Raw genomic sequence first — 27,795 nt, forward strand, 5'->3', positions numbered from 1 at the left:
TATAGGTCTATTTAAAATTATTTATCTGATCTTGAGTTAACTTGGATAAAGTAGTACCTATGGAGTTAATTACTCATTTCTTTTAGATTTCCCAATTTTTGTAGAGAATAGGTTTTTAAAATATGTCCTTATGAGTCTCTGAATTTCCTTGGTCTCTACTGTTACGCTCCCCTTTTAATTTCTGATTTTATCAATTTGTATCTCTTTTAATTAGTCTGAATAGGGTTTATCTTGTTGATCTTCTCAAAGAACCACCTGTTTCATTGATTCCCTGTATTGTTCTGTTTCTATTTTACTGATTTCAGCCCTGCATTTGACCATTTCTTGCCATCTACTCCTCTTGAATATTTACTTTTTTGTTCGAGAGCTTTCAGTTGTGTTACTAGCATGATATCTCATTTTTTTATGTAGGCATAAAGTGCTATGAACTTCGCTCATAGCACCAATTTCATGTGTCCCGTAAGTTTTGGTAAGCTTTGATTCATTTTCATTTAATTCTAGACAGTTTTTAATTTGTCTTGACCCATTTTTCAGTAGAGCTGTTCAGTTTCCATGAGTTGGTAAATTTTCTGTTGTTTCTGTTGTTGATATCCATCCTTAGTCTGCGGTGGTCTGACAGGAGGCAGGGAATTACTTCAAACTTCTTGTGTCTGTTGAGACTTGCTTTGTAACTGAGTATGTGGTCAGTTTTGGACAAAGTTCTATAATGTACTGAGAAGTTATATGTTTTTGTGTTTGGGTCAAATATCTTTTAGGTTCATTTGGTTTAGTCTGCTAGCTCCAGTATGTATGTTCAATTTTTGTCTGGATGACCCGCCCATTGGTGAGAATAGGGTATTAAGGTCTCCCACTATCAGTGTGTGATTTAGGATGTAGTATGTTTCTTTTACAAAAGTGGATGCTCTTGTGTTTGGGGTATAGATACTAAGAAATGAAATGTCACTCTGGTGGAATTTTCCTGATGGGGGAAGAGTCTTCTGGCTTGTGTTAATTTCACTGGTTAAATAAAGAGACTGCCTTGGCCCTTTAATAGGACATAAAATTAGGTAGGCAGAGTAAACAGAACAAAATGCTGGGAGAAAGAAGCTGAGTCAAGGAGTCACCATGATTCTCCCACTCCAGGCAGACACAGGTTAAGATCATTCCTGGTAAGCCAGTTCGTGGGCTACACAGATTATTAGAAATGGATTAGGTCAATATGTAAGAGCTAGCCAATAAGAGGCTGGAACTAATGGGCCAGGCAGTGTTTAAAAGAATACAGTTTCCGTGTAATTATTTCGGGTAAAGCTAGCTGGGTGGTGGGACACAGCCCAGCCTTGCCGCTCCTACTACAACATTTTCCTTTAATTAGTATGTAGTAGCCGGGCGGTGGTGGCGCACGCCTTTAATCCCAGCACTCGGGAGGCAGAGGCAGGCGGATCTCTGTGAGTTCGAGACCAGCCTGGTCTACAAGAGCTAGTTCCAGGACAGGCTCCAAAATCACAGAGAAACCCTGTCTCGAAAAAAACAAAAAAAAAAAATTAGTATGTAGTATCCTTCCCCATCTCTCACTAGTTTTGAAGTCTATTTTCTTAGATATTAAAAATGCTCGCTTCTTAGGTCCACTTGCTTGGGTGATCTTTTTCCAACCCTTCACCCTGTAGTATCCATCCTTGGTGTTGAGGTGTTTCTTGAATGCAACAGGGTGAATGGTTGTTGCATCCACTCTGTTAGTATGAGTCTTTTTACTGGAGAATTGAGACCATTAATATTGAGATACCAAAGATTGTTGATTCCTGTTACTACTTGGTTGTGGTAGTGGTGGGTATGTATATGCTTCTCTTCTTTTGGTTTTGCTAGTGGGAGATTATTTCCGGTGTTATGGGTATAGCTAACCCCCTTAGGTGCAAGTTTACCATCTACCACCTCCTGTATTCATTGATATTGTTTAAAATTGACTTTAACATGGAGTATCTTATTTACCCCATCTATGGTGATTTAAACTTTGGCTGGGTATAGTAGACTGGACTGGCATCTGTGGACTCTGAACACATTTGCACAGACCCTTCTGGCTTATTATAGAGTCTCCATTGAGAAGTATAATTCTAATTGGCCTGCCTTTATGTTACTTGCTCTTTTTCCCTTGCAGCTTTTTGTAATTTTGCTTTGTTCTGTACATTTAACTTTTATTATTGTGTGGCCAGGAGACTTTCTTTTCTGGCCCAATCCACTCAGTGTTCTGTATGCTTCTTGTACCTTTATGAGCATCTCCTTTTTAAGGTTAGGAAAATTTTCTTCTGATTGTGCTGAAAATATTTTCTGAGCTTTGAGCAGGAATTCTCTTTATGCTAATTCTAATAGTCTTAAGTTTGGTCTTTTTATAGTGTACCAGATATGATGCTGGATGTTTTGCATCAGGAAAGTTTTAAATTTAACATTTTCTTTAGTCAATATGATAGTCTTCTATCATATATTTCAATGCCTTAGATTCTCTCTTCTATCTTATATTCAGTTGGTGAAGTTTGCTTCTATAGTTCTTGCTCAAATTCTTAAATTTTTCATTTCCACAAGTCCCTCAGTTTGTGTTTTTTTTTTTTATTGCTTCTATTTCCACTTCCAGGTCTTGAAAGAATTTGTTTTCTTCAACTGTTTTTCTTGGCTTTAAGGTATTTACTCACTTTGTCTAAATGTTGTGTTTTCCCAGCTTTCTTTAAGGGATTTATTCATTTCCTTTTTAAAGACCTCTATCATCTTCATATAGGTGGTTTTAAAGTCTGTGTGTGTGCATGTGTGTGCGCACGCACTTGCACTTGTGCGCTTCAGCTGTTAGGGCCTGCTGTGGCAGAACAGCTGGGTTCTGGTGGAAACTTATCCTTAAGCATCTGGGTTTAGGGAGATTATAGGTGTAGACTTTGATTTCTGGGAGTTCAGGATGGGATGCTATCTGGGATCCACAGGAAGCATAGACAGGGAGGAAGGAAGGCTGCAGCTAGGATGAGCCTGAGGGATTGGGTCTGCTGAGGAAACACAAAGAGCAGAGAAAGTCTACAAGCAGCCTACAGACTGAGCTGTGGGCTAGGATACAATTGAGGGAAGGAGTGTAGGAAAAGATGTTCTGTGAAATCTACAGGAAGTGTGGATGGGGAAAGGGAGGCTGCAGCTGGAGTTCTGTTGCAGCACTAGGGGTGAGCCTGAGGGATTGGGTCTGCTAGGGGAACAGAGAGCAAAACAATAAACTCTTTTCTTATACATTCAGCAAACTTTATATTGCAAAAAGAGAATGAACAATTGAGACAGGTGTTTGCTCCGTGCACAGGAATACATCTATCTGAGCTCCTCTCACAGTTCTGCCTTGCGATGTTCACATAACACACATCAGTTCTGACCCAATCACAACGGTTCTTAGAATTTAGATATAAAATCTATACACTAATCTACTGAAATACTCTTTAAACTTTTTAATCTGCAATTAAACCATCACCATGAGAACAAACTATCCCAAAATGTATCTCCTTTCCCTCAGCTACCACTCTCTGAAAGCTGGAATTCTCTCAGATCACATAAAGACACACTAAAAGCACAGAAAAAAAAAAAAGTTCATCTATAATGCCAGTCAGGTGAGATAATGCCCATATTTTAACCTTGAACCATAAAGTCAGAGTTTACACATCACTTAATTCATACAGTACATTATTAATTATCAACAGTGTCCCACTGACTCAGAAGTTCCCTATATCTGGCCCTTGTCAATTGTTTAACCATGACTCAATCAAAGGGTGTGCTTGTATTAGGCTGCTGGTTTAATTTAGAATTAAAACGCTCGTATTTGGGCAGTTTTCAAATACAGAAATACTACATGTGGCATATGAACTATGGATTTTTGTTTCCCACTACTACAGGAAGAATTTATTAAAATAAAAGTTTACGAGACAAAATGCAAATCTACATGCTTATATTTAGGTGTGCACATGTATATACGAACCCTAACTAAAGCATTACAAGCAATACTAACAGTTCTAGTTACATATTCCCAAAGACTTAACTACTTTAAAGATACATGTTATAAAGACACTTACATCAAAGGCAAAAATGATGAATCAACATAATCTTTGAGGTTTTCAGTATTACTTCAAAAAGCTCTCTATCCCCCACAGAAGAAAACTATGCATTTGTTTATTCTAAAAAAAAAAATATAAAAGGATAATGCTATCATGTAAAGGATTCACAAAACCTAGTTATATATCCCATGAAAGCCATACCCACTGAAGGTAAACAGCAGTTATGGTCCCTACTGTATGACAGACACACCATCAGCTTTCCTCTTTGACAACAAGGGTTTATCTTTTTCAAGCTCTCTTAACTGTGCCACAGAAATTCAGATCCTGTAGCAACAAGTTAAGACTACAAAATAAGGCATTCTGATTACATGTCACAAAAGTAACAGGCTTAAAATAGTAAAGCATACTCTTAACATCTTTACAATTACACAATCCAAACATTATACGGAAAGTCATTTTACCCAAAAAATATGATTAATTGCTATTTTCCAGGAGGGAAAAATGTTCAGAAATCTTCGACTTTGGCTATCCTTCCTACCATGAGCTTTAATCCTGTATGTAGGTCACCCATTTTTCCAATTGTATTATACCTAATTTGACAAAATCCCTATAGTGTTATTTAGGGAAAGGAGAAAAGTGGACTTGGCACAGACATGCCAACAGAGTAATTAAGTTTCCTTAAACAAAACTCCATTCTCCACATAGAATTCCAATCTTCCATCCACCCGCAGCAGGTAAAAGGCAGCAATACCACCTCTATCAACACAGGGACAAAGCTGAAATGCTCAGAAACACTTAGTACCTTCACCTGCAGGCTCTGCACCAAAGATGTACTATTCTACAAGTCCTTTTCTGAAATCTGGATCTGACTGCCCATCACATTTTTACATTAAATGTTGCTTAAACAAAAATAGAGCATAATTTCAGTATTCTACCACCTAAAGATTGTAAAGCAAAGGTTATACATCAGCAGCAGCAGGTAAAACGCACCTAATTTGGGTCCTTGACACCTCTTGTTTAAGTTTATTGTATGATAAAGTTCTTCACAGTTTAAAATATTGTGAAGTAAGATTTTATATATAATTATATTCAACATACACACTATGTACACATACTATCTGAGGTGTTCATAAACCTGGAATATGTGTTTATCGGTAGGGTTCCCCACTTGAGCAGGAACCCTGAACAGATTGGTGTGGACTGTCAAACAAGTTTCCAAGAAATGCTTAGAAATAAGACAAGAATATTATGAGCAATTATAATAAAAACTTTACCTTATTTACATAGTGCCTATCTCCCAAGAGGTAATATTCTTCATGGATATTTTTCAGTATCTCTATGAGACGAGATACTATCAATTATCATTTTCCACAACCCAGCGACTACCAAGACCATGCACTTTGACAGTGGTAAAGCAAAATCCAAACACGTAAGACCTCTTGGCTTTCAATCTCCCTTACCACATTTCAGTCTTGTGGGACAGCAGGATTCTCAGTACACAGAGCTAATGTCTAAGTCCTCCTGTATCTGCAATGTGTGTTAGATTTATACGACAGGGAGATCAAATGGTATTTTGGCTTTGGCAGATGAAAAAGTCTAACATTCAGTGTGATTATAACTCAGTGTTACTTCTCCAATCTAAGTACAACACAGCTGATTGGTCTACAGGGGAGCGAGGGCCAATGTCTACCATGGCAATGAGTTCTCATCCAAACAGCTACTGGTAACTGACTACAGAGACAGCCCAGGACCTGGCACTGTCTAAGGTCTTTTCTAATTCCACATATGGTATACACATATAAATAAGCATCTTTACATAAAATGTACAGTTAGCATCAGTTCACGCCCCAAGGCCTTACGGGTGAACTTTAAAGGCCAAGAGTTCCTCAGAGTGCATGTTGTTTAAAGATCGAAGATCTGGCAACTTTAGAAGTAATTTTGTAAAAATGGAGGCTTCGTTGGGATGGTTTTTCATTATTAAGGTCCTTAGTGCACGGATGAGCGTTTCTTGCAAAGCTTCCACTGAGTTGACATTTTCAATTCCAGACCGATCTAATGGGAAGTAAGGAAAAAAGAAGTGTGAAGGGAAGGACATATTAGCAATAAATAGTCTTACTTACTGATCAGCACCAAATTCAAAATAGGGTTTTATACACTGTCATAAACACAAACTTAAAACTGTAAAAATTCTCAGCCAGGCATGGTAGCACATAACTCCAGCACCTGAGAGGCAGAGGCAAGTGAATCTCTGAGTTCAAGCCTAGGCTAGACTACTAAGCAAGTTCCAGAACAAAGATACCCTACCTCAAATTAAAAAAAAAAAAAGAATTTTCAATGGAATATTTTTGCTTATTCTGCATGTATCTCACATTTGGTAAATCAGAATTCTTTAGTAGTTGGAATTTTGTTCAAACAAGTTTAGAGTTTTGATTTTTCTTTTTTTCTAATGTATGTGGGTTGCTTGCAAGTATGTCTGTGCACCATCTGCATGCGTGACGCTGAGGAATCCAGAAGACCCACTGGATCCCCTTGAACTGGAGTTACAGATGGTTATGAGCCACTGCGTTAATACTAGGAATCAACCTAGTTCTCTGGAAGAGCAGCCATTGCTCTTTACTGCTGAGCCATCTCTCCAATCCAGAGTTTCTCAGCACTTAAACTGGATGCTAACTTCCCTACTTCTAACTGGCAAGATAAAATAATGTAGTGCAGAGATATCCCTTACCACGTATGGACCACATCCCCACCTCCATGCCCAGTAGAGTCCCTACTCTACTATTCACACCTCGTACTGTCCCTTCTTGAGAGGGTGCTGAGGGAATACTCAATCACACTGTGAATTCCAAGTTAGCATTTGTATTAATTAAACAAAATTAACCTTGGGTCTGGAGGCTGAATTAGCAACTAGTTGACAGAAAGTAATCATAGAGCATAGAGGGCACCTGGAAGATAGAGATGCACCAGAAGTAGATGCCAGCAAGGAGAAGAGGTTAGCTAGGTGCTACTCAACCTCTCTGAGCTAGCAGGTTTTCACCCCAGCGTTTGAATCTTGAAACTATTTATAAAAGGATCAATAGAGATTTAGTTAAAGCTATCTTTAGCAGCAGCAGCAGCAGCAGCAGAACTAATGCCTGCAGGGACAGAACTCCCATCAGGCTACAGCCTGATTGGTCAGGACTCTACCAGAAAAGCAGCCCGGTAACAGAGTCATAATTGCTGGATGAAACTGATGAAATAGCAGTAGGTTAAGGTACAGCCACTGTGCTGAAGAGAAAACAGGAGGGCTGGTTGCCAGGCGGTGGTGGCGCACGCCTTTAATCCTAGCACTTGGGAGGCAGAGGCAGGCGGATCTCTGTGGGTTCGAGACCAGCCTGGTCTACAAGAGCTAGTTCCAGGACAGGCTCCAAAGCCAAAGAGAAACCCTGTCTCGAAAAACAAAAAAAGAAAAAGAAAAAAGAAAACAGGAGGGCTAGACTTACTGGTTTCCATATAATAAATAAAATGTGGCCGTGAAGAGGGGCAACCTGCACCTTAATGGCTACTATCTGAATGAGATACCTTGTGAGGAACTTGTTAACCTAAATGCAAGGTGCCAGAGAAACTGGGAACATCACTGTGAGTCATGAAGAAACACCATGTAAGGACTCAGACACCCTGTCACTCAATTCAAACAGCAAGTAACCCCATACTCAGTTCACATTAGACAACACTTTTTTCTGACAGGGTGTAGAATCTGAGGCACAGAGGATGAAATTACCAGTCACTAGTTAAAGGGCTAACCAGACTTTGAGCCAGCCTGCTTACCTGCAGATACCAGAACCACCGCTGTGAACAAGCTCATCTCCTCATCACTGAGCTGGAGGGCATTCAGCTTCTCACTAAACTCAAACATAGAGCTGAGCAGATCCCCTGCTCCCATTGAGTGCAGGTCATCCACACTGTACTTCTTCCCACTTAGAAAGGTGACAGTCCGTTCCTTTGCATCAAATAATGAAGCAAATCGTACCATCAGAACCTGGAAGGCAGAAAATTCAAATGTATTTAGAGAAGTTCATTCAGAAAACTAAGATGTAACTATTCATGTCAGTTAAGAAACATCTACCTATAAAAGAAACTTTATAAAGAAGAAACTGAATTTATATCTAGAACCACTTTAAAGGCAAACTCTCCACAAAAGCAATAAATATCCCAACATCAGAAGAAAGTCTAGATAGCAATGACAAGTTGTTAAAGACTGAACCCCTATAAGCAAACATTCAGAAATGCAAATATAAAATTAAAGTGAACAATGGAGTCTGACCAAAGGTATTCAAGAAACTCTTCAGGGTCCCAAGCATGTTTCAGGTTTCTCTCTATGCCCTGAGGGAAATCCTATTTCAACGGAGTATCATTCAAAATACCAAAGGCAGCCAAGGAAAACAGCACACAAGCTCTACTTAGACCCAGAGTCTACACCTAAGACAGCCATCACAGCAAGTGACTCAAGCCAGTCAATGCCTCTATCTCACAACTAAGGCATTCCCCCCACCCACTCTCTGACACTGTCTATGTCTCTTTTACAACGGAAGATGCACTGCACTTTCTTCTATTAAGGCCCCAAGCAAAGGTGGATTGCTCAATTTAAAAGAAGTGATATCTCCTGTGATAATCGTACCAATTACTTTGGAGAATAGTCAGAAGGTGGAAGAAACATAAATCTTGAAGCCCAGGACCCATGTTGAGGTCCTGGACAACCCAAAAGTCTCTTCACCTCTCTGGGTCACAAGTTCCTCTCCCAAGCCAAATCTGAGTCAACCTCTGACTTCCTTCTGACTTGACAACTTAGGTCTCACTGTATTCCTTTACACTGAAAGGCCCAACCTGTGTTGCTACTCGATTACTCTATGGATGGTTTATTATCAAAATGGTGCTTCTATGTTCTAGTTCAGGCGGCCTAGGAAGCAGAGCCTGACGCAAAAGCTTCTGTGGTCAGCACTTAACACCAAGAGCACCTTACAGTTTAATTCTGTAGGACTCACCAGGGGATAGTCAATATATGTTTGGTCTATTCTCACACTGCTCAGAGTTCAGAAGTGTGGCCACTAGATGTTCACGTCTTACTGTCCCTCAGATTTCAGAGCTCCCACCTAGAAGCCACCAGTTGCCAGCCCACCTACACAACAGGCAGCCATGGCAGTCCAAGTGCAGAAACAAAGCATCTCTGCCAGAGAAGCTGGACTGGAGAGTGAGGAAAGCAGGGCATCATGGCACACCTCTAACTCTACCAAGTAGGAGGCAGAGATGGCACCTACAGCATTTGAGGCATTCTAGGCTACACAGACTCTTCCTCAAAAACAATGATGAAAACAAGCAGTCAAAAACTCTAGAAAGGGCAGCAAAAGGGGTCTACTGAGCCCCTAAAAAGCCTACAATCTCCTCAAAGTAAAACCCTATTCTAGTCTCCTTTCTCAGATTTTGGTGTGTGTGTGTATGTGTGTGTGTTTTGGAGACACGGAGTCTCATTATGTAACCTGGCTTTCCTGGAACTCAAGAGATCCACCTGGTTCTGCCTCTGCCTCCTGAAAGCAGAGACTAAAGGCATGCACCACCAAACCCAGCCCATTCTTCTGTATTGAATGTATTAAACACCAGACTCAGCTTTTAAGCATCTAACACTAAACAAAAAACCAGTAAAACTACACCTAAAACCACCATGAGAATTTGGAACTCACATGCTGGGTGGAGTTCAACACTTCCTGTCCCAAGAAGCTCAATGTACCTATCCTTTCTTCAGAGCCTTTGGAGAGTCATTGCTTTGTTAGAGACTCTGAACTATAAACATTTATTTAGAAAAGAAAACAACAACAAAAAAACAAGGTAGGCAGGTGGGCTTTGGGTCAACAGTCAGAATAAACAAAACCTACCTCAAAAGTGCCAGCTTTTAAAAGGTTGACCTGATCATGTTGAGACAGATCTCGGAACCCGGGAATGCGTTTCGCAAACTCCACCACTTCCTTCACTGCGGGTGTGAAACTCATTGAAAATTCTTCCCAGACTTCGTGCCCAGACTTCTGAGGATCCACATACGGAGACTTGCTCATAGGACAAACCTAATTTACAGGAGACAGAAAAACTCTTCAATTGTGAGGGGTGACAAAGAACTCAAAGTGTCATCTCAATCATGAGAAACCACAACACGAGAAACTCCCTAACTCAAGCAAGGTCTCCAATTACCCGTTCTCTGTGTGCATCTCCTCAACAAAGGAAACCTCACAGCAGTAAATACAGTTACACAAGTCAGGGTAGTAAGGAAATGCGTGAATCCTAAGCAACGTAAGGTGGGTAAACACTTTTAAAACAGAGGCTTTACAGATCACATATTCAGGCTGGAGATGACTTAGCAGTAAATACTGCTCTTCCAAAGACCCAAGTTCAGTTCCCAGCACACATGTCCAAGGCTCATGACTGCCTGTTAGCTGTGGCTTCAGGGGATCTAACATCTCTGGCCTCCTCCAGCACTTTCACACATGTGCACATACCCACACGCATACACACACATCATTAGAAATAAAAATAGCCAGATGTGGTGGCACATGAGTTTAATCCCAGCAAAAGGGAGGCAAGGGCATGAAGATTTTGAGTTGGAGGCCAATTGGTACACACAGTGGGTTTAAGGTCAACCTTAAGAATACAGTGAGAGGCCGGGCGGTGGTGGCGCACGCCTTTAATCCCAGCACTTGGGAGGCAGAGGCAGGCGGATCTTTGTGAGTTCGAGACCAACCTGGTCTACAAGAGCTAGTTCCAGGACAGGCTCCAAAGCCACAGAGAAACCTTGTCTCGAAAAACCAAAAAAAAAAAAAAAAAAAAAAAAAGAATACAGTGAGACCCTGTCTCAAAACAAAAACAATAATAAATGTTTTAAGTAAAATAGAAATCACATATCCTTTAAATTTAAAAAGCCTTGTGCAGGGCATTGGTGGCACATGCTTTTAATCCTAGCACTTGGTAGGCAGAGGCATAAAGAGCTCTGTAAGTTTGAAGCCAGCCTGGTCTATAGAGTGAGTTCCAGGACACCCAGGGCTATTACACAGAGAAACCCTTTCTTGAGTAATAATAATAATAATAATAAATTAAATAAACAAATAGCCTTGTAAAGCTATGAGTAGTGGCTCACACCTTTAATCCCACTACTAGGGAAGCAGAGGCAGGTGCATCTCTACAAGTTGCAGCCTGATTTACACAGTCCCAGACCAGTCAAGGCTCTACACACAACCTTGCCTGAATGAATGAATCAATGAATGAATGGGCAAGCCAGTCAGCCCTGTAAACCAAGTGTGATGACACACACCTTTAATTTTAGCACTAGAAAGGCAGAGGCAGGCAAATCTTTGAGTCCCAGTCCAGCCAGGACCACAGGAGACCCTGTCTCAATTATACTTTAAAAAGTCTTAAGGCAACCTAATTTAAACAGCCATGGATGTTTAAGGGGTAACCTAGGAAAAAGCACTGTCTAAAACAAGCTATTTCAAAACCCTCTTGCAAGGGCCTAAGTGTACTTTACACCACTGCTGCCACCTCACGTAGGCATGAAGTTTTGAGAACAAATCTTCCTGTGTGTTTCTCACCCTGGTTATTATGGCCAAGTGCAATGATCTGGGAATCTGGTATTCAGAGCTGCATCTCAGTCCCTAATTCTTTCCTCAGATGAGTAGGAGCCTCAGAAAGGCTTGGTGCCTTATCCAAACACAAGTGAGGTCATAAATCTCTACTTACTTCCTGCTTCAGAACTCCTCTGTATCTCAGTAAACAAACACACTGCACACTCTAAAAAAAAGGCAGCATAAGGTCCCTCATTTAAGAGGGTCACTGGTCCTTTATCTCACTAACAATAGTGACCAAGGACCTCCACTGCTCAGTTAGGAAACAAAGGGACTGGATACCAGGTACACCTTCCCAACAGGAACTGAGGGAAGCCAAAGTAGTTGTAGAAACATTAAAGCGACATGAAGCATGTATCATATAGTCTATTATTAAAACTAACCTTTATTCCAATTTCCACTAAACACAGGAATCCAGAAATTGAGATGATTCTTAAGCCTGGAGACTGCTATGAAACCAGAACCTAAAAGTCCCCAAGTGTCTGAAGTAAGAAGCTAAGGACGAGCATAACCAAGTGTAAGGGCACCTTCCAGAGTCACACTCAGACACTGGCAAGAGACAAAAGAAAACCGAACACGAACACTGGCATAGAATCAACTATTTTTAAGATGGAAAAAAAAAAAGATAATGTAATTACCTGGCAGTTGAACAATACAAGCACTATCAAAGGATCTCATGGTTTAAACTAGAAGTGGCATAGTACTGCTGCTTTGATGAAATTCTGGCTGAAACACTGTATTTTTGTGGAGAATGTTGAATTTGATGTAAAAAAAATTGAATGATATGAATAACATTACCTTATCTCAGGATAAAATCTTAGAAACTAGGCGATTAAATTATTCTTTAAACCATAAAATAGCTATCTTCAAAGCTCTTTCTACATTGTAACTAAAGAGATTTTAAAAAACCTCTCTGCTAAGCAGTGCTGCACCCTGAAATCCCAATGATCCGTTAGATCACTGGAACCCAAGGGTTCAAGCCAGTCTGGTCAATACAGCAAGACTGTCCTGGCCAGGCGGTGGTGGCGCACGCCTTTAATCCCAGCACTTGGGAGGCAGAGGCAGGCGGATCTCTGTGAGTTCGAGGCCAGCCTGGTCTACAAGAGCTAGTTCCAGGACAGGCTCCAAAATCACAGAGAAACCCTGTCTTGAAAAAGAAAAAAAAGGAGAAGAGAGAATAAGGGAAAAAAAAAAAAAAAAGAAAAAGAAAAAAAAAAAGGGACTGTCCTCACAAAGAACAACAAAACCCTCTCCAAAGAAGCTAAAAGAGATCAACCCTTTTGAGAAAGATCCCAAAGCTAATGAAATACTAATTGATCAGAACACCTAAATTTCCAGAGATTTCCAAGAATTATAGAATTAATTCTGTATAAATTATATTTTATACAAATCTTAATTAACCCTACAGTAGTAATGAAAGCACAAACTTGTACCTATTGCTGTATGAAATTAAGTTACTCCATAAACACTGCTTATTAACATTATTCCACTAAAAAATACTACACAAAGGTTTCTATAAATCCCGCTTGAGCTTTCTGACCCACCTCCCAAGTAGGCATACCACCCCACCCCCAAAAGAAAACCTTCCAAGCTTTCCTTGATACAAGGCGAGCAAAGAATCGATTTCACTATACCAGATGCATCCTCCCTCCAGTGTTGCACAGGTAACTATTCTTGTTCTCATTATGAGAAAATCCATCTACTGGAACTCTATCACAGACTCTGTGAGTATAAGCACTGGAGAAGTTCACACAGTGTCCATTTGCAATACAAATGGCATGCCCACTTGGGTAATGCATTATGTTCCTCCCTTTGTACTGTCCACTGAGATGCTGTTGACTCTCACTACAGGGAAAGTGGCTGTGAAGCCCGCTGCCACAGTGATCATGATTTAAATTATATTGCTCCATGTTCCTAGGGATCCGTTCTCCTCTCTGGGGTGGCATGCTCTCAACTGAGTTTTCTCGATGCTCTTGATTATAGAGAAAGGTATCCTTGTGGGCTCTGGTCACCAGGCCAATCACTTCCTCTTTTGCAAAATCAGAAGAGGGAGGAGGAGAACTTTTGAGGTTTTCTTGCTCCAGCTGGGGCTTGGGCCGTAGCTGTTCCTGAGCTGGTAGGGATGACTGTTCATGACACTCTGCTAAGGTGTCATTTTGCAGGTGGCCACTGAATTGGCTGTTCATCATGGTCTTCATTGCACTTTGCATTTCAATTAGCATTCTCTGCTTTTCACGCTTAGGAATCCGGCCAAATCGAACAGCTATCAAAGAAAAAGATAGTTAGCATCTACATTCTAATTAATAAGCTCTGTTTATCTAAAATAATGACATAAAACTACCTCTGAAAGCCATGGCCTCTTGTTATTTAAGCCACACATATCCTTGGCTTAAGTTTTTCTAGATTTGGTCTTAGGAAGTAGGAAAGAAGAGAAAACTTCCCATTGTTTTCTCTCCCAAAACAACATGGAAGGAAAACATGTACTTCTTGGGTATTTCCAAAGCAAAACCTCTAGAAGCATGGAAATAATAACTAATAAATAATTCACCACAGTGGAGAGTACACCAGGACCTTACGAAAGACAGACACACCACACAGCACTCTAGTCAATCTCTGTGGGTTCCAGAACAACCAGGGCTACACTGCGAGACCCCATCTCAAAAAAATTTTTTTAAAAGACCGAGATAGCTGAGAAGATGACTCAGTAGATAAAAGTACTGTCCCCAAGCTGATGACCTACACAGAAAGGACAACTCCCAAAAGTTGTCTTCTGGCCTTCACATGTATGCGAAGTTACACACATGCCCACATACATACACAAAATAAACATGACGCAAAAAGGAGCTGGAAGGATGGCTCAGCAACTAAGAGCCCTCATTGTTCTTGCAAATGACCTGGATTCAATCTCATCACCCACACGGTGGCTCTTAATCATCTGTAACTCCAGTTCCAGGGACTCTTCTGACACCATCTTCTGTCCTCAGCAAATACTAGGTGCCCACATGGTATGGTATGAATATACACATACACACATACAGCTCAAAAAAAATACATAAAGTAAATAAATCTAAATAAGAAATGGGCTTCTTAATAATACCAAGAGACCAAGAAGACAAAGTCAAAAATTAAATCTTTAAAAAAAATGACGGTGTCTGCCTTAACTCTTAGTACTTGGGGAGGCAAACACAGGTACATCTCTGAGTTTGAAGCCAGCCTGATCTACATAGAGAATTCAAGGTCAACTAGGGCTATACAGTATAACACATAACACATAGTATAATATAGTACATAACATATATATATATATATTATTTTCATGTGTATGAATGCTTTGCCTACATGCATATAAGTATGCCATGTGTGTACAGTGCCAGAGATTACAGAAGAATGCATCAGGCCCCAACACTGGAGTTACAAGCAGTTGTGAGCCATCATGTGAATGCTGGGAACTGAACTAGGTAGGCTCTCTACAAGAGCAGTGAGTGCTTTTACTTACCGAGCAATCATTCTACACCAAATGACCCCTCCCCCCTAGAAAAACTTAAACTCACTTAGGAAAAATGGAAGTCAATTTACAAGAAGCAACATAAAAAGGAGTAATGCCAACAGCTGCCTCTGAGATGGCAGCCCTCACCCCACCATGAGTTTCAATCCATAACATGTCACAATGTGCTTCCCGAAACCTGCACTTACCGACTTACGAGGCTCTGGGAACTGCTGACAGCTCAATGACCAACTTTACACTTTACAAAAACTCTCTGAACTGGGAACATACCGTCTCTGGACATTCCCACTGACAGACACTTCTTGAAGCGGCACTGCTGGCATCGGTTCCTGTTCATCCTCATGATAGAGCAGTTCTCATTCTTCAGGCACTTCTTGTATTGGATGTTTTGCTGAATACTCCTCCGAAAGAATCCCTAAAATAAAGGAAATGTATCCATCCATGTAAAAATAGCTAGCTGCACAAAGTCCCCACAAGAACTATTCCCACATCAATCTACTGTGTGTGAAGCTGGGCCCAGATCAAAGAAAGCAAATACTGACACAGAATTTAACTGGATCATTACTGGTATCATCAGCAGCTACAAAACACAACACACCAAACCCTTCTTCCTGCTGAGTCTCTGTGCCGGCCAGAGTACCTACTTATAAGCACTCCTGCTGCTAGACCTCAGCTGCAGCCACATGCTCTACCTTGAAAGCAACTTCCTCAAAAAAAAAATTTTTTTTTAGAGATGGACCTCTGCAGCCCAAGGTAGCCTTGAACCCACTATATAGATTGGGATGGCCTTGAACTCCTGATCCTCAACCTCTACCTCCCAAGTGCTGGAATGACAAGCATGTGCCACCATACCCAGCTTTCAAAACTTGTGAGACATAAATACTGAGTTTCGGAAAGCTGACAGAGTTTGACAGTCAAAAAGAATTTTGTTTCAATAGCAGAGCTTTGTCATTTCTGGATCATTATGTGCGGACACCAACAAAGTCTACATATACACACACATGCTAGATGCCCTGGCCATATGTCAGCAGTCATGCTAGAGCACATGCCCAAAGAAAGATTCCCAGCTAGAAGACTATAAACAGCTATCTTGACTACACAAATCACATGCTCTATGCCAGGTCTTCAGCCAATGCTCCCAGGGAAAAAAAAAAAAAAAAAAAAAAACTTGAGAAAAACTACAAAATCATTTCAAACAGTATTTCCCCCAATAAGATAAATATCTTTGTTAAACACTGATCAGATATAACACATTTGCTTCTTACTGCTGTGATACAATATACTTGATTTAAACAACGCAAGAACTAAGAATAATGCATTCTTAAGAGGCTATTGAGGGCTAGGAGGTAGTTCAGTGGCAAAGCACCTACCTAGCCTGTGAGACATTGGGTCTCATTCCCAGCACTGCCCCAATGGCATTCACTTGGCAAGATATGGTGGAACACTCCTAAAATCCCCACAATCTGGGAGACTGAGGTGAAATTGGAGTTCTAAACCAGCCTGGGCTACATCACAAGACCTAGTCGCAAACAGATACCACCAAGATATTAATCAATTATTTGTACTTATCAATACAGTGCTGGAGAGATGCCCTAGTAATTAAGAGCACCAGCTGCTCTTCCAGAGGATCAGCACCCACATGGACACTCACAACCATTTGCAATGCTTGTTCCAGAAATCTAACAACTTCTTCTAGCCTTCATGGGCACCAGGCACACAAGGGGTACATAGACACACATGCAGGCAAAACAGTAATGTACATAAAACAGTAACATACTTTTTTTTTTTTTTTGGTTTTTTCGAGACAGGGTTTCTCTGTGGTTTTGGAGCCTGTCCTGGAGCTAGCTCTTGCAGACCAGGCTGGTCTCAAACTCACAGAGATCCGCCTGCCTCTGCCTCCCAAGTGCTGGGATTAAAGGCGTGCGCCACCACCGCCCGGCCAAGTAACATACTTTTTAAAGAGAATATATAAGACATTTTATTTTCTAGCTCTAAAGTGAAAATGAACTTAGCTTAAAAATACTTCATTTCCTTTAAAATATATATACATATGTGTGTGTGTGTGTGTATATATATATATATATATAATTTACACAATTCTTAAAAACAGAAGAGCTACACCTACAGAACACACTTACTAGACTTACTAGTCAATAAAAAGCTCCCAGATTCGTCTCATTCAGAACTGTCCCAGAAGAAACTAGTTTCATCATGAATGTTCCTTATCTTATTCGCCCTGCCAAACTGTATTCCTACTCTAACTGTGCTGGATTTAAGAGACGTTCCTAGATGTAGATAAGGAGGTAGAGCCACTTCAGTGAGGCTACCTAAGGCTCTCTCCTTCAATCACTAGAAATAATCAATTTACAAATTAACTCTTTCCTGAGTGTTCCATTCGAATTCAAGATGATCTGACTCTACTTGTATTACACTGTTTGTTGCTATTATTTACTTTTGCTTATCTTGTGTTTAGGATAAGGTCTTGCTAAGTAGCTCAGACTGGCTTAGCATCAACAATCCTCTTCCCTCAAGCATTACTTCTCAGCACACTACATTTTGGCAAATACTTAGCAGTTATTCCCAGCCCATAGTACCTAACAGGATAAGATCTGGTATAGTTTGAATACATTCCCCAGAGATCATGTTCTAGAAACTTAACTCTCAATGACATGACACTGAGTGGTGGGACTTCATGAGTGGATCACATGTGCTCTGCTTTCTTCAACGGGCTCTTGTTAATATGAATATAAAAAAGTAAGCTGGGAGCCAGGCATGGTGGTACACACCTTTAATCCCGGAAGAAAAAACAAGTGGATTCTGTGAGTATGAAGCCAGCCTGGTCTACATAGTGAGCTCCAAGGCTACAAATAGAAACCTGCCTCAAACAAAACAACAAAAAAAGTTAGCTAGGCTCATTCCTATACACACTCAAGCTCACATTCTTATGCATGAGCATTCTGTTTGCCTTTATTCAATGTCTTCCATCCTCCAACAGTAAGGCCCTCACAAGATACAGTCCCCTAAGTATCCAAAATTCTGAGGCAAATTAACTTTACAAACTACCCCACCTGTGGTACTCTGTTTCAGCAAACAAAATAAACTAAGACTTAACTCAAATCTTGATTTATAGGCATGGTACTCATGCCTGTAATCCCACCCCCTTGGAAGGAAGCAGGATTGCAAGCACTAGCTCATTTTCCATTGCCCTAAACACAGGAAGTACTTAGGTCATCCTCCCATTGCCTTACAGAGCGAGTACTATATTTCCCTCCACTGCTCAACACAGCGAGTACCATATCATCCTCCACAGCTCTACATAACTCCACTACCATACATTGCAAGTTTCAGGCCACCCTAGATCACCCTATAGACCCTGTCTCTAATACACAAAAAGAGTAAAAAGGGAACTGTTCCAACAAAGCAATGCAGCCCCTAACATTCTGGTTCATACCTGTTTCCTGAGCACAAAGACCTGTACCTGACTGAACAGCGAATGAGGCCGAACTGCCACTGCTCCACACCCTGAGTCACTGATCAGACTCTGAAAGCTGAAGAACAGCTGATTCCTCCCTCCCTTCTAAATAAACTGTGGACACTCACAAACTTAACCCACTTTCTTTAGTCCCAGAATTAGATTGGTAGTAAGAAACAAAAGCTTGCGTTACCTTACAGCCTTCACAAGCATGAACTCCATAGTGGAATCCTGACGCCACATCCCCACAGACTTTACACAGTAGAACCATGCCACTAAATTCTAGGGCACAAACAGACAGGAAATAAAAAGCTGGAAAAATCATTCAAGTGCTTTTCCCAATTGAATATTTTATCTCGTTCAATTTGCAAGTGTTTTAAAACAATACATTTATACCTTTGTAGCACAGAAAATAATCTCTATACCAAATTAACAAAGGAAAACCAGTCTTCCTTTCTCCCCTTCCCCCAGTACTGGGCACTGAGCTAGAGGCCCACAGTAGGCAAGTGCACCAAGCTGAACCCAAGCAACAGCTGGCTTTTTCCTTTTTGATTTTAAGTATCCATGGAAATTTTGTAAATCTGTCGTTACCTTACACCATACATGCAACAAGAACTAAGAAAACAATTCTCCTAGATTAAAGAAAAAATTCAAGCAGAGAAATTAATCAATAGAAAATGGAGAGGGGGTCCTGAGAAATGGCTCAATGATTAAAAACACTTGCAGGGGACTGGGGCTCAATTCCCAGCATCCACATGGCAGCTACCAATAGTATGTAACTCAGTCCCATCTTATCAGGAGGGTTGCCCTCTTCTGATCTCTAAGGACATCTACACGCATCTACACACACACACACACTACATGCATCTACATACATACATACATACACACACACACACACACACACACACACGGTGCACATATATTCTTCCAGACTCACTCGTGTGCGCGCACACACACACAAATATAAAAAAGACAATAAATAAGTAAACCTTTTCAAAACAAGAAAATAAAAAGAAGGCTGATAGTATGGTTAGGTGAAGAGTGCTTGCCTAGTGAACATGAGTCCTGAGCTCATTCCCCAGCTTCATAGAAAAAGAAAAATAAATTAAAGGTGCAAAGATTTTGAGTTGTGCTGCTTCAATTCAACAGCAAGAGCTGGGCAAGCCCCATGGCTTCTCTACTAGCCCTGCTAGCCTGGTTCCACCCACACTCACTCAGGTAAGCCGTCTCATTGGTCAGTACAAGCCTGCTTGGTTTCCTAATCCCAAATGTTCCCAACTCTGTCTTTACGAAAGTAAACCCTCCCCACAAGCAGAGACAAGGTTCAATACTAGAAGTCCAGCAGAAAGGTCCCTGCAAGGGTGTAGTAAAGGAAGACGAGATGTAACTGGGCCACACAGATATGACAGCCAGCCCCTGGCTGGAACTTCTAAAACGATCACTGGTGTTTTGTCTAATCACTAACCATGGTTACCAGAGGAAGAATAAACTAGAGTGGCATCCAAATGAAAAGCCTGGGATATAAAACCCATCTGCATCAGTGAGTAGCCACAATATAGAACACTAACAGACTTACTTGTCATACCGCTGTGACTCTTGGTCATGCCAGGAGCACCAGGTTTGCCTGTTTTCACAGGACAATCTGTGTGATCACTCTTCAAGACACTGTCAATGCCAGAGAGATCACTGTTCTTCAGATTGCCGTTGGCATCAGAGTTAGAGCTATTTGGAGAAGATGGAACAGACGAGGACGAGGACTGGAAACTGTTCTCAGAACCCTCACTGTGACAAGAGGCAGGGCTGGAGGCAGAGCTGGAGGAACTGATGTAGGCAATCACACCTCCTAGAAAGCAGTACAAGTAGACAATTAGATACAAGATGATACATGTATTTGATTTTTGTTGGAGAAGGCCACTTGTTTCATTCCTGGCCCCCAAATAATCACACAGAACTGTACTAATTAAATCACTGCCAGCTTCTTATTGGTTAGCTCTTACATATTAATTTAACCCATTTCTATTCATTTGTGTATTGCCATGAGGCTATGACTTACTGGAAAAAGTTCCGGCGTCTATCTCAGGCGGGGCTACATGGCTTTTCTCTGACTCCGCCCTTCTTTCTCCCAGCATTTAGTCCAGTACTCATGTAAATATACTACATTACTAAATCGTTAGAAATGTCACTAACTTCAGAAACACTGATTGACACTATTTCTGTTTACACCAAAAGACTTCTTGTTTCGTATTACTCCTTCCGCAGAGTTCAAAGTTGTGTTAAGTTCCTTTGACTTATTTAACCATGAGAAAGTCTTCAATAGCTTGTTTGTCATAAGCACACAACATACCCAAACCTAACCTCTGAATGCCTTGACGGCTCAAACCAGCAAACTGCTGTAGACAAACCTGCACTGGTCCTCTGCCTGCCTCCCTGGTACTCCAGTGCTTGATTCCCCAGCACTTAGCTGAGACACAAGCTAATGGGAACAGGGGTTCCATTTGGATCTTAACGCAGGGAACCTTTCCCAGCTGCTGCCCTGACACTCCCTGAAGACAGGATCCCCCGAGTCCAGGGCCCACCCCCTTTCTGGGCCTACCCACCACTGCACTAGTGCACTCATCTCTGTGCAGTTGTTAGGGATTCAGACACACTGTGTGTTCTTCTAACACACCATTACAGGCCACATTAAAGAGACGGGCAAAAGATACACTATGCAAGAACAACAGTAAGGCAGAAGCTAATCTTATCCACCAGACATCCTATCCGTTTGCCGAAAACAGGACAGTTAAGTTCATGGAAGTAACCTCCACAACCCCTCAGCAAACTGGCCTGGGTCTCTGCAAAGCTATAATCTGCTCGGGATGAGATAGTGTTTAAAAGTGTTCTTAGGGTATAATTTTAAACTTCTTCCCTCAAAGAGATAAAATACTACAGAAGTAACCTCAAGGCCAAATATATTATTTCCCAATTCCAGACCAAGCAAGTAATTCTCCTGTTCTCTGCCAAGGTCCACCGTGGTTTCTCCTGCCTCCATTATCAAACATTCACTGGCTCCTCGATGTACAGCAGGAACAAGAGTCACCTTTCCCCAGCACCGTACTCCAGTCACACTGCATCAACTGTCTGCCTGTTTCCACGCTTTCACCATGTTTTGACTAGCCGTAAGCATCCAGGTGATGCTATAATCCTCAGGACACTTTACAGAGATGAACCCTGCCGCACACAATTTTGACATTGACTTCTGCCTTTGTGAAATCCATGCTGACTAGCAGATTCCTCACAGTGTAAAATATAAGTGGGTAACAGACATGGGGCTCCTGACAACGGTCTAGATGATATATGCACACAAGGAGATGTAGATTTCAAGTGCAATGGAAGCATTAACTTAAAAATAAAAAACAAAAAATGTATGCTATGGCTCAGTGGTAGCACACTTGCCTAGTATGGATGAGGCCTTGGGTTCAATCATCAGTACTGAGAAAAGAAAAAAGTTTCCTAACGATAACAGCTCTTTGGCCCATCTTTGACCCAATTTTGGTAAAGATGGAATCTGTTTATCAGTTGTTTAAAAAAAAAATGAGGTGAAGGAAGTCTCCACAGGCAACGTGCTTGTGATACACATGGTGAGACAGTTCAGATTCCCAGCTCCCAGATAAAAGACAGGAAAGGCTACAGAGATGCTTGGCCATTAAGAGCACCTTTCTGATCTTGCTGAGAACCTCTGAGTTTAGTTTCCAGCACCTACATCAGGCTGGCCACAATCACCTGTAACTCCAGTCCCAGGAAATCCAACACCCCTCTTTTGGGCTCCAGTTACCCCCTGCGCACACACACCTAAATATACATAAATCTCAAAAACAAATGTCAGAGGGGCACGGTGGTCCACCTGTAACCAAGGTGCACAGGAGGAGAGTGTGAAACCTGGAGTCAGAAAAGCCCAACTGATCAGCAAGAGGGTAGAGAGCAATCAAGGGACACACGCAACACCAATCTCCACATGCATGTGTACCAGTGCACATGCCAACATACACATAGGCACACACACATACATACACAATAATAATACAAATAAATAAACAAACCTTACAGCAAAAGTTGAAGCTCAAACAATCCTCCCAAATTCAGAAACTTTCATTTACAGACAGGAGGAAAAAAACAGCATGAGAATTTAAATCACTTTCAGTCTACTGTTTTGAAGGCAGCTGTCAGCTGTGTACTCAAGCACCAATCATCCACATCCAGATTGGAAACCTGAGGAGCAAAGCGCAACCACAGCTCTCAGGAAGCTGCTACAGCCCAAAAGATGGGAGTGTCTCCTTAGCCGGGGAACTTCTCTGTGTGTGGAAATTCAATTGCACACACTTTACAAGATTTTATGTGCCTATGTTTGTGTTCATGAATATATGCCTAGTGTATGTGGGTATCCACAGAGTCCAGAAGAGGGCATCAGATCCCCTGAAGCTGGAGTTACTGGCAGTTGTGAACAGCCCATATGGATGCTGGGAACCAAATCTGGTCCTCTAAGTAGAGCAGGAAACTCTCTTAAACACTAAGCCACCTCTCCAACCTCTACACTTGAAAGACAAATTTAATAATTCACTAAGCCAGGCATGAAGGTATATGCCTGTAACCCCAACACTAAAGAGGCAGACAAAGGGGTCCTGAGTTATACATAACAAGTTCTTGCATCAAAACCAAAACAAGCAGAAAAAACAAAGCAGAATCAAATTGTCAGTTATATAGGTTAATGTCTACTTACCACAACTGCCCAACTCAGTGAGAACCTGCAAATCTATTCTGTCTGAAGAAAATCATGTGTGAAGAAACTCTCTACTGTCTTTAAAAGCTTAAGAGATCTGCACATTATAAATTCTAGGGTTAGCAAACTGCTCCCGGGTTTACAGGTATCTCTGATCAGAACAGGACACCAAGAGAAACATGTTATTAGTAGAGTATCTCACAGCTCTGTGTCTGTAGGAAATACAGTCGTAGCCATTCAGTATACACCTACTATCTGAAGAGGACAAAAACTAGGCTCTTCCTTGAGATGACCTTCCTAGGACCAACACTGGAAATCATTTATATTCACAAGGCCTTCTGAGTATCTCTCCTTAGAAATAAATATTTAGCCTATAATGCCAAGTCAGGAAGCCAAGGTAAGAAGATTGACAAGTTCAAGGCCAGCCTGAGCTACGTAGTGAGATCTTATCTCAGAACAACCTAAAGGTGCTTAAAGGGGGGGGGGGGAGTGAGGCAGGCTAAGAAGGTACCTCAGTGGCCAAGAACTCTTGCTGTAGCAGCATGAGGATCTGCCATCAGATCTCAAGCACCCACATAGAAAGTCAGCCATGGTTCTGTACAGCTGTGACCCCTACCTGTGAAAATAGGAATATCACTGAGGGTTGTTGTCCAGTCAGCCAGACTAATGAGGAGTACGGGGGTGACAGCACCTGTGTGAGGGGACAAGGGCTCTCTAGGGTCAGTGAAAGGCTGTGTCTCAAGAGAACTGGGTGGACAGCAATGGAGAAAAGCCAGCCCGTCCTCTGACCTAGCACAAGTGCACACATCACACTAAATAAACAAATGCACACACCATACACACTAAATAAATTTTTAGAAATCTGAGTTAATCCAGACTGTTTACCACCAGCCAAATACACTGCTGCCATGATGGTATTAAAACTTGCTTTGTAAAAGCTCCAAAATAAAACATAAGAAAAACTCCTGCACTGACATTAATCCAGCTCATATCTAACTGCAGTTTTTAGGGGATTCAGATGTTTGTAGTCAACACCTTAAAATCACTGGGGCCCATCTAGAAGGAGCATCCTTCTTCCAGTCAGACCTTCAAGATCGATATTTTGTCCTCATCCTCTACACACCAATCCACCAAGCTCAAGGTTAGCAATGCAGAGGTTAAATGTAAACTCCCTAGAAGATAAGGCTTTCCTCATGAAGAAAGGAAAACAAAGCTCTGAAGTCAACCGTGAAATGAACACAATCTCCTGGACACATCTCAGCCTTCTAACTTCCCATTTTGTAAATGAGGCAGCTGGAGCTGAGAAAGATCGAATAAAACAGCTAGGAAGCAGTAGAACCAAATACAAAAGTCACTGAGCTAATGAGCGAGTACACAAGATCATTGAGACCTAACCAAGCAAATTTCTTCCTCACCAACCCTGAGTCATCACATAAAAGAGAAATATCTGGCAGTAATTGCAAGACTAAAATGAAAGTGTTCATAAAAGGGATTATATATACATATTTTTATGCACACAGTTTCTGATGATAAAGCAAGAAACGTAAAATCCCTGATCCAGCAAATCCCAACACTTCCAGAAACAAGCAAAATGCACTTCTTAGAGCCTTGAGCTAAAATTAACCCAGGCAGCAAGCAGTCCTCTCTATTTTTAGCTGAAGGGGAGTGGCGCTGGGCCAGGTTCCCAGTCAGGGCTTACCCAGGAGTCTATGCCCTCCTGCAGGCTAAGGTCGCCTCTCTCCCTTCCTGGGCTTACCCCTCTTGGAAAGGAGGCTTGCGGCCAAGTCAGAGCAATAGTTTCCTGTTTTGTGCCTTGGAACTCAGCACCTTCCCACCAAGGATGCTTACATTCTTATCACAGAGCGATTTATTAGTGAGCCTTCCTCAAAGGAAGGCTAGGTAGATATAACTGAAGCACTGTTTCCACCTGTGCCTGGGCTCTAGGGCACAGCGTGGTCTTGTCCCCAGAAAGCTTTAAAGATGAAGCGGAGAACTGTAAGCAATGGTGCACAAAAAGAACTGAATGCTGGGGACACAAGAGCAGCGAACAGGGTAGAGATCAAGGGCAAAGATCTTAAAGAATGCATCCCTGCTACAAGATGTGGCTGTGAGAGGTTTTTTTTGTTTTTGTTTTTCGAGACAGGGTTTCTCTGTAGCTTTGGAGCCTATCCTGGAACTAGCTCTTGCAGACCAGGCTGGCCTCGAACTCCCAGAGATCCGCCTGCCTCTGCTGGGATTAAAGGCATGCGCCACCGCGGCCCAGCGAGAGGTATTTTTAAGATTACAAAGCAAGGTCTTAAATTATAAAACAAACAAACAAACAAAACAGTATTTTTGTTATGTATGGGGGGGATGTTGACATCAGGGACTGGGACAGGGGTACCTGAACCTTTTCTCAGCCACAACCCTACTCCTCTACAAACTGAGTGGATCCACACTTTATTTTTTTTTTCATACTGTACCTCCTTCAAGCTCCTCTACTTCAAGATTCTGTAAGCCAGTGAGTGGTTCTAGACCTTCCCAATGCTGCAACCCTTTAATACAGTTCCTCATGTGGTGGCTGTAAACTGCAAATCCCTACACTTCAGATCAGGCAAGTTCTGAACAATGGATAATCTAACTTAAAATACTTCCCATGAAAAGGTCCCAGCTGACCCCAAGGTTACTATGAGTCAGCAAAGCAATATGCCAAAAAGAAATAGGTGTGTGTGTGTGTGTGTGTGTGTGTGTGTGTGTGTGTGTGTGTATAGAAGGGCTGCAAATAATTCATTTGCAGCAGGGCCCAAAGCAAGGCACAAACCAGGAACTTGGGAAATGCCCAACCACTTCCACAGTAGTCTATTCACTTCGGGGAGCTACATCCCAGAGGGCAAGGGGGATTAAACAGGAATAGAAAAAACGCTGGACCAAGAGAGAATTGTAAAGGGGGGAGGGGGAGTCATGCTCACAATTTGTGGCACCAAGTCTCCAAAGGCCCAAGCCAGAGAAACATCTACCCACCTGACCCAAATACATCACAGTTAAAACCTGAAGAATTCACGTGGAGGGCAGGGTTAGAAGAGGCTGAATCCACCAACCTCTAAATTGCTAGTGAAAAAAATCTTCACCCCCTGAAAGATTGAGTCTTTCACGCGGCAACGGCTAAGAAAAACCGTATGTAATCAAAACTATTTTACTGTTGGTCTAAAAATTTATAAAACATTCGTTACAATAGGCATGATTTTAAAAGGTGCAGAAAACTCAAAAAAAAAATTTTCAAAACGAAAACATCATTTGCTTCAGGTGTGAGGGCCATCACTGGGGTGCACGAAAATGAAGGGGGTGGGGGGAAAGTGGTATTATTGTGACCATGTTGCAAGAAATGTAGCATCTCTTTTGGGTTCAGGAAAGGTCGGTCCTGAAATAAATGGGGTTTTGTTTGTTCTCTTTTGGCATTTGAGTTAGGATCTTACACTATCCCATGCCTGTAACTTTCGGCGGTCTCCCGCCTAAGCCTCCTGACCGAGGTTAAAATGTTTTTAATACAAATGAAAGTTTTGTAAGGTTCTGAAATCTAGGACCACAGACAGCCCTCGATCACAATGAGCCGCAAGCAGAAAAGTCCCTCCCCTCCAAGCTCGAGGAAGCTTCTGGACGATGTCCTCCGGGAGGCGGGATGCTCAGGGCACGCGGTCTGCCCATTCCGTGGGTACCGCAGGCCTCCGCTCGAGAATGACCCACGCACTCCCGGCCCAGCAAGGTCAGCCCTGCCGAGGTCACCTGGGGACGCGAGGGCCGCAGCGCGCACTGCGGCGGGACGAACGCCCGGCCTGGCGGCAGGGGCGCATGCGCGGCGGACTCCGCAGTGGGCAGCGGCGGGAGCCCCGGGACCGCGGCCACGTCACGGCGGAGGCCCCGGAGGCGGAGCCTCGCGCAGGCTGCGGGCTCCCCGGCGGCACCGCCCCCACGTGTCCCTGCAGCCCCGGGGAATGTGGGTCACCGCGCGGCCTCACGTGTCCCCGCCCGCCGCCGCCCAGCGCGCATTATGTAATGCCGCGTCACGCGCCCGCGCAGCCAACCGGCGCCCGCGCCGCCGAACGTAAACACACCGTGCACGTGGCCCGCGCGGCCGGGCCATGTGAGGGGGGCGGCCGGCGTGCGGGGAGCCCCGGGCTCGGGATCCCGGAGGCCCCACGTGAGAGGCGGCCGCACAGACGCGCGACCCCGCGCCCCGCGCCTTCCGCCCGCTCTTACCCGCGTTCAGTTCCATGGCGCTCGGCGGGGTGCGGCCCTCACCGCGCCGCCCAGGGCTGCCGGCGGTGGGGCTCGCGGGCCCGCCTCATGAGCACCGGGCACGGGCGGCTCCTGCGGGCCACCCGGCAGCAGCGCTGGGCAGCGGCTTCCTG

The 27,795-nt window shown here is 42.6% G+C and overlaps 1 protein-coding gene across 2 annotated transcripts; it reads right to left on the reverse strand.

The window, feature by feature from the left end:
* Window positions 1-3,564: 3,564 nt before the first annotated feature.
* On the reverse strand, window positions 3,565-27,795 carry Nr1d2 (nuclear receptor subfamily 1 group D member 2). 2 transcript variants are annotated; one of them, XM_075988644.1, is made up of 8 exons: window positions 27,644-27,795; window positions 20,231-20,497; window positions 18,845-18,933; window positions 15,450-15,594; window positions 13,309-13,937; window positions 9,941-10,126; window positions 7,842-8,052; window positions 3,565-6,089 (listed from the first exon to the last, which is right to left on the reverse strand). In XM_075988644.1, exons 1-8 carry the CDS (start codon window positions 27,657-27,659, stop codon window positions 5,893-5,895), a joined length of 1,740 nt encoding a protein of 579 aa, XP_075844759.1. In that variant the 5' UTR covers window positions 27,660-27,795; the 3' UTR covers window positions 3,565-5,892. The 2 variants fall into 2 exon arrangements, with proteins under 2 accessions (XP_075844759.1, XP_075844760.1); XM_075988645.1 differs by lacking the exons at window positions 18,845-18,933; window positions 27,644-27,795 and having other exon boundaries at window positions 20,231-20,366.

This window comes from Microtus pennsylvanicus, chromosome 10 (genome assembly GCF_037038515.1).
Source record: "Microtus pennsylvanicus isolate mMicPen1 chromosome 10, mMicPen1.hap1, whole genome shotgun sequence".
Taxonomy (NCBI): domain Eukaryota; kingdom Metazoa; phylum Chordata; class Mammalia; order Rodentia; family Cricetidae; genus Microtus; species Microtus pennsylvanicus.

Bases quoted from the DNA above. Each gene is read 5' to 3' on its own strand.
- Nr1d2 (XM_075988644.1), bottom strand. The intron at 18,934-20,230 runs GTAAGTCTGTTA...TTTGTGCCCTAG, and splicing joins GAGTCACAGCGGTATGACAA to AATTTAGTGGCATGGTTCTA. The intron at 13,938-15,449 runs GTATGTTCCCAG...TTTCTTTGATAG, and splicing joins AGTGGGAATGTCCAGAGACG to CTGTTCGATTTGGCCGGATT.